This window comes from Gobio gobio, assembly GCF_949357685.1.
Source record: "Gobio gobio genome assembly, chromosome: 8".
NCBI classification, from domain to species: Eukaryota; Metazoa; Chordata; class Actinopteri; order Cypriniformes; family Gobionidae; genus Gobio; species Gobio gobio.
This window is the reverse complement of record NC_137114.1, coordinates 40,420,486-40,431,261: the sequence shown is the minus strand read 5'-3', so window position 1 is coordinate 40,431,261 and position 10,776 is coordinate 40,420,486. Positions and strand designations below refer to the sequence as shown.

The window sequence follows — 10,776 nt, the reverse complement described above, 5'->3', positions numbered from 1 at the left end:
ACAAACAAAAACAAAAAAACGTGATATAACCTCATGTGATGAAGCAGGAGGTGGAGATCTTAAAAAAAATGAATCAGCATTCAAAAATATATTTCTTAGGCTATATTAGAATAGAACTACATGTTTATGTAATTATTCTTTAACTCCATGTCATAAGGTAACATTGTCAAAACAAAACGTTTTTGTAAAATGATATCTGAAAGGTCATTGGAAGTACAAAATTAAATGAAATTAAAAAGAAATCTTCACAAGTAGAGTTCTGCAGTGAAGCACACGACTCTGGAGAATATGACAAAAACCGTCTTTAATCCAATGATCCAGAACAAGAACATTCAGAAGAACTAGCAATAACTTAAACTCAGAAGACAGAACAATCAACAGAGGAAACAGGCAGGGAATAATGAGGGGAAAAAATGACTGACAGGTGGAGGGGGTGGAGTGCCCTCTGGTGGTAACTCTCACTGGTGATGGTAGTTCCTGTTCATTTATACAAATAGTTTATATGGAAGTTCAGTTTACATATGTAGTTTACAAATGTATTCAGTATCTTATCAACCTTTTTTTTCTTTCTTTTTAATTTAATTTTTAGAAATCAATAAATGAAAATAGAAAAACATTTCAAAACAGATGACATGATTGATAATCTGTTAAAGGGAATCCTGTTTTTATCTCCCACTGTTGTCAGCATCTCGTCGATTGCAGCGTCTTGCCTGGTTGACTGAAACAACCTTGTAATAGTTATTCTCTGCCTTATGATAGAAACAGTTTTCTGAACATAAATTATATCTTACCATATATTGTTGTGATAGAGTCATGTGGATCTGGAGTTCTGGATGCTGATAAAAATAAATAATACATTTTAGCTTGCTAATTTTATTTATTATTATTATTAATTAGCATATTTCAGCTCAATTATGGAAGTTTGACTTGAAGAATCATGTATTGATAAAACAAACATTTCAAAATATATCTGTAATAGGGAATCCTGTTTTTATCTCCCACTGTTGTCAGCATCTCGTCGATTGCAGCATCTTGCCTGGTTGACTGAAACAACCTTGTAATAGTTATTCTCTGCCTTATGATAGAAACAGTTTTCTGAACATAAATTATATCCTACCATATATTGTCGTGATAGAGTCATTTGGATCTGGAGTTCTGGATGCTGATAAAAATAAATAATACATTTTAGCTTGCTAATTTTTAAATTAGTATTATTCTTAATTAGCATATTTCAGCTCAATTATTTAAGTTTGACTTGAAGAATCATGTATTGATAAAACAAACATTTCATAATTGATCTATAATAGGGAATCTTATTTTTATGTCCCACTGTTGTCAGCATTTCTTCGATTGCAGTGTTATGCCATATCTAACCATGTCCATATACTGTTGTGATGTCATTTTGATCTGAATGCTGATAAAACATAAATAATAGGCTACATTTTAGCTTGCTTATTCTTAATTAGCATATTTTAGCTCAACATTAGCATATTTGAGCTAACCCTAACCCTTCTCTGTTGGATAGAAGTTTAACTTGAAGAATCATGTTCTTGAAAAACTAAAGAGTATGACATCTCATATATTGTTTGATAACAAATTATATTAATATAGACTTTCAGCAGGAATGTCACACAGCAATTGAAAACGTACTTGCAAACTGTAATTAAATGAAATTGAAATGAAATATGAATTTTGCTTTTGTAATCATATAACATATTTTGTATTAACATATCAACTGGCATAAGTGGCATTAATAAATAAATCTATCAATCCGTTCTTCAGGAAAAACAAACAAAACAATATTAAAGGTACAGTGTGTAGTATTTATGAGGATCTATTGACAGAAATGCAATATAATACACACAACTATGTTTTCAGTGGTGTATAAAATCCTTACATAATGAACCGTTATGTTTTTATTACCTTAGAATAAGCCATTTCTATCTACATACACAGCGGGTCCGCATGGGTGTCCAAACTCGGTCCTGGAGGGCTACTGTCCTGTTTAGCTCTAACTTGCCTCAACACACCTGCCTATGTTTCTAGTAACCCTAATAAGACCTTGAGTAGCTGATTCAGGTGTGTTGAATTGGGGTTGGAGCTAAACTTTGCAGGACAGTGGCCCTCCAAGTGAAATCACCATTTTGTGCATCATGTTTCTACAGTAGCCCTAAACAGACAAACTTTTCTACAGAGCATTTGTCACTCTCTGCTCTCTCCGGCGACAACATTTTTGTACTGTGTCGGCTCCCGTAGCTTCTCTATGTGCTTCGAAAGAGAGGGGTGTGCTGTGGTGATTGCAATTCACAACCTCATCACTAGATGCCAAAATTCACACACTGCACCTTTAAAATCTCATTCACATCATTTTTACAGAACTTACCTTCATTAATAGAGCAAGAGGATCTCATACAACGGTTGTGTAAGCCTGAATTTTATTTACAAACAAATAAATAGGAGTCAGTTTATCGTTTGTCTAAATACTGGTTCATTACATTTTTATGTTGGACAATAAATAAAAAGTATAAAGCTCACCAGTGCATTTAAAAACGATAAAAAGAAGAGTGAAAAATCCGGCTCCAGCAAAAAAGAACAACCAGGAGTAATTATAAGAGTTCAACTCCACAGTTTCTGTGCCACAAATAGAAATGTTATGTTATGTAAATGTAAAATTATTCAGTATATTTTATCTTAATTTAAAAAAATGATCACACCATTATGTGATTCTTCCTCTAAAATTAATTTGAAAGACTTTCTCATGCAGTGACTGATCTTACCATCTTCTGCCATTTCTCTGATTTCCACTCTCCAGCATTTACTGCCCAGCTCACAAAAGTACGGGCCGATGTCTGAAGGCTCCAGATCATGGATGAGGATGGAGAAGTTTCCGTCTTTGAATTGAAGGGGTAAAACACTCACTCGTCCTTCTCTAGGACTATCAAAATATACTCTGCCATCATTCATGATCCTTAGAAGAGTGGGTCCATTGGAAAAGTGGCTCCATTTCACAGTGTTTGTTTCACTGTCAAGGCTTATATTAACATTACAAGGGAGAAAGACTTCAGATTTCAGAGAGGCGCTGATGGTGACCTCTGTACATTTTCTTTTCCAGTGGTCCAGAGCTGAACAGTGGAAGAAGCATCAAAATGTGACTGATCCAACTTTTCATCTCTCACAGGTAAAGCTATAGATATATATGGAGATTGAAGACACATTTCTATCTATAACTTACCGTTGGAACACACCAGAGCACCTATAAATATCCAAAGCTGTAAAATGTATGCCATATTTGTCAAGCAATATGTCTTTGACAGTCACACACAACTAATGGTAGCCTCGTTCAAAGAACCCTGTTAAGTCTATTAGTCACTTGATATTTCCGGTAAAAAAAAAAACACACACACACACATTGCTTTTCATGCAAACGGGGTAAAGTGTGATTTCTCACCCCAACTGTGAAAAAGTATGACATTTAATATTTTCCACTGACAGGGAACACATGGTATCATTAAATTCAGACCAAATGCAATGATTGAACTAACTTTTTATGGCCTTCCACAGACGATATCTATTTATAAAATACATTAAGACCACTTAATACAATGAATGCTATCAGGATATGAGGAGACTTTAAACCAGCATGACAAAAATGGTTCTGTAGAGAATCGCCTATTGCACCTTTAAATTACTAAATTAAGCAAAAAAACAAACAGAGACATGCAAATTTCTCTAATGCTCGAAAACACCTCCACCACCCCAGTTAAAACTACGTCCATTGGGTTTTTTTCCGGACCAAAACATGTGACAGCCCTGAAAATAGTTAACCACACAGTTTCCTCTACACATTTTTGAGATTTACTTCCTTGTTTGGGGGGTCCCAGAAGCCCATAAACTGTGCATGTACAAAATAATAAGTCATTTTATTTTACAATTAAAATGCATCTGTTCATTGTCAGACAAAATGTTCACAAATAGTACCTTTAGGGGTACAACAGCTTGTCACTAGGGCAGTCAGAGCCGGATTAACGCAAAGGCAAACTAGGCACGTGCCTAGGGCCCGATTGGCGGGATGGGGCCCAGACAGAGGGACAAAAAAAATAATAATAATAATAATACAATTAAAATGTACAAATGTCCTATCTACAATTTATTTAAATATTTATTAATTAACTAAAAATAGTGACAATGTTTATTTTAACCATAGACTGTTACATTACGTCACATTAACGCCAGCCCATGACTGTATTTATTATAATCAGGTCAGAGCGGGACAACAAAGCTAGCAGGCAGATGTGTTTTGAGTAGGCTAACATTCAAGATGCTTTCGGGTGCGGCAGAACGTAAAAAGAAAAAAAATGAAGAGGAACAAAAGAAGAGACAGCGGGGGGCTTTATAAAAGTTTCTGTCCGCCAGCTTTGAACCTGCTCGAGTCAGCAGAGCCAAAGGCCGAGCCATGCCCGGAGACACGGCCCGAAGACGCGGTGGAAGATGCGGCGGAAAATAAGTAAAACAACATTTCCGTGTCAAGTTTTATGCTGCGTTCACACCAAACGCGAATAGAGCGTCTGGCGCGAGTGATTTCAATGTTAAGTCAATGGAAAGGCGCGTTTACGCGCGTCTGGAGGTCCCGCGGCGCGGAAGGCGCGTTTCGCGCGGAACGCAGCATTAAGTTACAAGAAAATCTAATTCAAAATGATAATAAAAGATAAAAACAAATGTAAAAAAAAGAAATAAATCAATAAAAAAATTTTGGCCCTACTTTACATATGATATAATAATCATGTATGGCTCCCATAATTGTACAAAGTCCTTTATTTTACTCTTGGAGATCCAGGTTTGTTTTTGCGCCTTTAAACATGCTTCAGTCCATTCAAATTCCTCTATTTATTCTTGAATGGCTTTCCTCCATGCGTTTAATTTGTCTACAGCAGACTCTTTAGAGTTAGACATTATTAAATTATAATATTTTGACAATTGGCCCTTTTCACCTCTTTTTTCAATTATTTCCTTAATTAATGACAGTTTGGGAATGTACATAATATCTGTAGACCTGGAAGACATAAAACTTTTAAGCTGTGAATATTTTTTTTAAAAATGTTTTGAGAGAATCTGGTGTTTATCACACAATTCTTGAAATGTAAGAAGTATACCATCCATATACAAGTCTTTAATAGTCTGAATACCTTTAGTTTTCCATAGTTTAAATCCTCCATCCTTATATTTATTATTATTTATTGTTTGACAGTTTCTAAATGGTCTTGATGAATGGGAAGGGGTCATGTTTGCCTTCTTGTTCTTAATTACAACATTTATAAATGTTGTAAGCTATTGTATTTTGCAGAAAATCTTAATTACAACATTTATAAATGTTGTAAGCTATTGTATTTTGCAGAAAATCTTAATTACAACATTTATAAATGTTGTAAGCTATTGCATTTTGCAGAAAATCTTAATTAAATGTGTTTATTAAATGTAAACAGAGCAAATAAGATAAACTTATTTGCTCTGTGTACATAGTTTACTGATACCTATTGGTTATTTACTGGTACTACAGCCTTAACAATGACACTCCCAATGGATGAGGATAATTTAATAGCATTTAATAGAGCCATGTAATGACTTATAAATAATGAATATCAAAAAATAGTCTGATGGACTGTTTAATATACAACACAACCAATTTGTAACCAAAGACTAGGCTATGTAAAATGTGAATTCACTTTTATTAGTAACTTTGGTAAGTTTCAGATTTCAATTCATAAATAACATCGATGGAGGGGGGCCCAAAAAATGCAACCTGCCTAGTGTAGTCCATTTATTTAATCCGGCTCTGCGGGCAGTACCCTTAAAGAGACAACTTTGTACCTTATCTACCCCTAAAAGGTGCATATTTGCACATTTGCTCTGTTAGTGCGGATCATTTGAATCACTGTCATCTGAACCCTGGTGTACACCAAACGGGTGGACCAAGACCGCTGAAAAGATGGGTCTCGGTCCACTTCCAAACGAACTCTGGTGCGACACAAATATGAATGCAGCACGGACCAGACACATATACAGTAACCAAAAACCCCCTAGAAATGACAGAATCTTTCTCGTCATACGAGCTATGTTGCCCATCACAGTTACAAGCGTCAGAAACGCTGTCTCATTGAGAGCAGATCTTCATTTGTGTGCAACAGAGCAATTCCTGGCACTGTTTTGACTCCTTACACATTTTAACGAAGTGGCCATTGACCAACCAGAAATCCATCCATCTGGACCATCCATTTCATCACAGCATTCATCAGTGAATTAAACTATTTATGTATTTCTACACCAACTGTAAACATTTCTCTTTGCTAGCTTTGGTTAGGGGTGGTTGAAATGCAACTTTATGCACAACTGCCATAACTGTTTGCTGCTCAACAGTGGGTTTTTTGTATAGCTTCCCTTTTAATACAATTAATTTGTTTGACAGAAACTTCCCTTAATAAAGCTGTGTCTCATTTCATTTCATTTCGACGGCTGTGTCCTCCGGAGGACACATCCGGTATACGGAGTGTCCTTAATCACGTAGTATCACGTTGCGATGCAAACACGTTCACAACGTAGTTGTGCTCTCGCACCAGTTATTTGAATGAAAATTATTTATAACTTGAAAATGACTATAAAATGTTTCTTGCCTTGACCACATAATACTGTTCTAAACGTTTAAAAATCACTAAACACTTGTAATCCTGTTTACCACAACTATCTATTTGAGGTAATACAGCTTAAAAACTAAAACAAGCTTGAAACTACTTAAATTTAAACACCACATCTTCGCTTGCATGTATTTCTGCCGACGTCTCCATTTTTTCAAATAATATTTAAAAAACATAACGGTTGTTAATGGCGACGCAAAGAATTGTGGGTTATCTGCAGCAGCGAAGGATACACCTCCTGTGAAAGAAGGGCACATTTGAAGAGTGCCCTACTTACCTTTCTGAAATGAGACAGCCTTGATGACGTATGCAGGATACGAATGCGACCTCTGGAGGACGCAACCTTTCAAAATGAGACACAGTTTGAGCCTTAATCTGACCTGGATCTTCTGTGCTCTAAATCACTCACAAATCATTTGACAGTTCGATAATCTCTATTCAGTTTTTGAAAAATGTTAGTTGTTTCATTTTGTACGATGTTTCACCGACTCATGCCTCTCATCTTCAGAAAGATATTGCATGAGAATTGTCTTGCTCAATAATGTGGAACAAAAAAATCAAGCATTCTGCATTAGTTCAGCAGGCCACGTAGTCGAGCTCCGCTATCAGCTGATTGGAAAAATTCCAACTGCGCCCCTATCAGCTGATCCGATTCCTATGCACTCAATTGGCATCTCTTAAACAGGACGCCTTTCTTAAGCGTATAGCTTCAGTTCAATCTGCCTGTTTGCTGCTTCCACTGCACGCTGCTTTGCAACCCACCTCCTCCGCAGCTCCTCCTTTAACAGTGTTTAATTGAATCAATGTCATTCTGTTGTCATTGATGCATGCTCTGTTCTAATGGGGGATTTCGCTGCCCTCCCAGTTTAAAAACCTGGGAGGTTGACCCCAGAAGCTGCTGCTGTTCCCTGTCTTGGCTTTTCATGGAGCTCATGATAAGGACAGGAAATTTAGAACAGAGCCATATCGTCAAATGTAAATTTAGCAAAATATGCCAATAAAAAAGTTGACTAAAAGTTTGTCTATGGTGTTTTTGGCTTAAGTGGACCTGACTGAACTTTAATTAGGTTTTTCATTTACCTCAGTAGACCTGTCAAACTACTTAAAGGGATAGTTCACCCAAAACTGAAAATTAGCCCATGATTTACTCACCCTCAAGTCATACCCTCATGTCAGTGTATATGACATTCTTCTTTCAGACTAATAAAATCTGAGTTATATTAAAAATATTCTGGCTAATCCAAGAATTATAATAGCAGTAATAGTTGCTCGGAATTTGAAGTCCATAAAAATGCATCTGTCCGTCAAATAACGTGATCCACGCGGCTCCGAAGCGAATCGATGCATTTGTGTAAGAAAAATATCCATGTTTAAAAATGTATTTCACTTTTTTCTATGGCTCTGCATCAGCCGTCCCCGCGCCATCACTTCCGGCGAATAAGGTCAAAATACATGCAAAATTCCGGCACGATCATAGATATATACATAGATTCCTCATTAGTGCCTGCGGATCGGTCGAATGAGGCATCTACGTATATATATCTTTGATCGCGCCAGTGTTCTGACCTTAAAAAATACGAGAAATATAACAAACAAACACTTTCTCTGAAAAACTAAAACCTGAATGTTTTTTGTACTAAATCCTGCTGATATGTAACTTGCACAGTGTGTATAAGCCAATATATTATATATAACAGTTCAATTTACCCACGGTTAGGTTTTTATCACGGTTTTAGGGTCACAGTACATACTACACATGAACACATCTTTCTCGACTGTTTACGTTTTACTTTAAGTGATAGTTCACCCAAAAAAAACAAATCTGTCATTAATTACTCACCCGCATGTCATTCCAAACCCGTTCATCTTTGGAACACAAATGAAGATATTTTTGATGAAATCTGAGAGCTCTCAGGCCCCCCCATAGACAGCCATTTAATTACCACTTTCAAGGCCCATAAAGGAAGTAAAGACATCGCTAAAATAGTCCATGTGACTCCAGTGCTTCCACCTTAATTTTATGAACCGGTGAGAATACTTTTCTCAATTTCTCTTAAGGCAAGGCTTAAATGAGTTTAGTTTAAACACAAATAGCAATGTGTGCTTTTTGGGTCTCACCTGCGCTAGCGGGCTATTAACACCCAGGTGACGGCGACATAAACACTGGGTCATGTTCGAGCATACGGCACTCGGGTGGGTGGAGATTGGAGAACGGTACAGTTCGATTTTTTACCGGAAACCGTTACACCCCTACTATACATATATTTTTGTAAATGATTTATCCATGCACATCTTTTTTTTTTATTCATGTGCCCTCGTTATCTTTAATCAAAATAACTTCCCCCTCTTACAGCGACTTCTCCTCTGATGATGGCTGCATCCGAAACCTGGAAAATGCTGCCTTCGGAGGACACATTTCAAGGCAGGAAGCCACCAAGGCACGTCCGAGTCTAATGTTAGCTTCACTTCCTGTCTCCTGAGAGACCTTCATCTGATCGATTTTTTAAGGCAGCATATTTGTATCCTTCGCTGCCTTTGATATCCCACAATCCTGTGCTTTCCATTCTGTGAGCTGGAAAAAAAAGTTGGCGTCCGAAAGTTGTATTTGCTGGTCAGTTTGTGTGTAAATGTAAGTTTTTTTTTTTACCAACATTTTCCACTTCTGATGTCATTTCTAGCAATAAATTACTAATGTAGTAGTTCAATATTTGTTTAGTTCTCACCAAAGCTCTCTCTATTTTGCTGTACATAATTAAACTGTTACACTGCCTAAGTCTGTCCGAAATGAGTTTCGTGAGGTGCCTTCATGCACAAACGCTGCCTTACAAGCCATGTCTGATAAGGCAGTGAGGCAACGAGTCAGCTGCCTAGGTTTTCGGACGCAGCCGATGTGTTTACTGGCGCGAGGGCGGGACAACCTGTCACTCACATGAGATCAACCAATAGCAAACCACCACCACCCAATCAATTCCCAATGGACAAAATCAAGCCCCGTCCTACATTCTTTACATCACAATAGTTCGCGCTGAACTGTTTCGGTAAAAAACTGTACGCAATTACACCGGTGCCTCAAACCAAATTTTTTGATCTGCCAGAGAGCCAAACACACTGTCGATTTAACTCATCATACACTCTAAAAAAAAAAGGTTCTATATTGCACCAAAAATGGTTCTTGGCTCGTAATCATAGGGGAACCTTTTTTAGTGCTATATAGCACCAATTTTGGTGCTTCAGTGGTTCTTCAGCGGTTCTTCAGAGGTTCTTCAGCGGTTCTTCAGAGGTTCTTCACCGGTTCTTTGACTAAGGTGCTATATAGCACCTCTGAAGAACCGCTGAAGAACCACTGAAGCACCAAAATTGGTGCTATATAGCACTAAAAAAGGTTCCCCTATGATTACGAGCCTTTTTTTTTAGAGTGTAGCTCACTCTAAAATGGCATCACCTAATAGATTGAATAGTCATTAGCAAGAAACAATAATACTTCTGTTCTGTTCCTTTCAAGGTTTTTTTTTTTACACAATTCTTTTTCAGTTTGTCTTATACCCCTAACCATACTATTTTCTACTATTTCTATGAATGTGATTAAAGATTCAAATGAAATTGCTTGTATACTCTTGCTACATAATATACATTTTGAGGTCTATTTAAAAACGGAGGGCTGAGGGTAGACTAGCCTAGTTTACTGTCACAGTTAGAGTTGCTGGTTTCCATATTCACCACATCCTGTAACAATATCAGCGTGAGATCGTCACAGAGGTTAAGATACATTTCTTGCAAAACTAGTGAGCTATAGTACGCCAGTGATAATTAATGGGGATCTCACTCACTTTAAAAAGAGTGAAAATAAAATAAAATAAAATTCTAAAATAAAATGACCACATTTTCTTCCAGTGGTCCATTTTGATAGAATAGAAAATACATTTAGTTTAAAATCACAATTTCATATTGTTTTGAGACTTGAACATTGGACCAATAGCAAGTTTATTTTCAGATCTGGATGAGAAGCACACAAATCATGTGACAGCCTTGAAAAAAATCACACAAGTGTTTCATTTGAGTGGACCATGTCAATTGTGACCACTTAAAAATG

General features: G+C 36.8%; 1 protein-coding gene across 1 annotated transcript; it reads right to left on the bottom strand.

Annotated features, from left to right (window-relative positions):
* Positions 1-587: 587 nt before the first annotated feature.
* Positions 588-3,379, bottom strand: LOC307130134 (uncharacterized protein). Its single transcript, XM_079823030.1, has 5 exons — positions 3,233-3,379; positions 2,778-3,122; positions 2,536-2,631; positions 2,384-2,428; positions 588-1,162 (listed from the first exon to the last, which is right to left on the bottom strand). Exons 1-5 carry the CDS (start codon positions 3,285-3,287, stop codon positions 1,107-1,109), a joined length of 597 nt encoding a protein of 198 aa, XP_079679156.1. The 5' UTR covers positions 3,288-3,379; the 3' UTR covers positions 588-1,106.
* Positions 3,380-10,776: the final 7,397 nt, after the last annotated feature.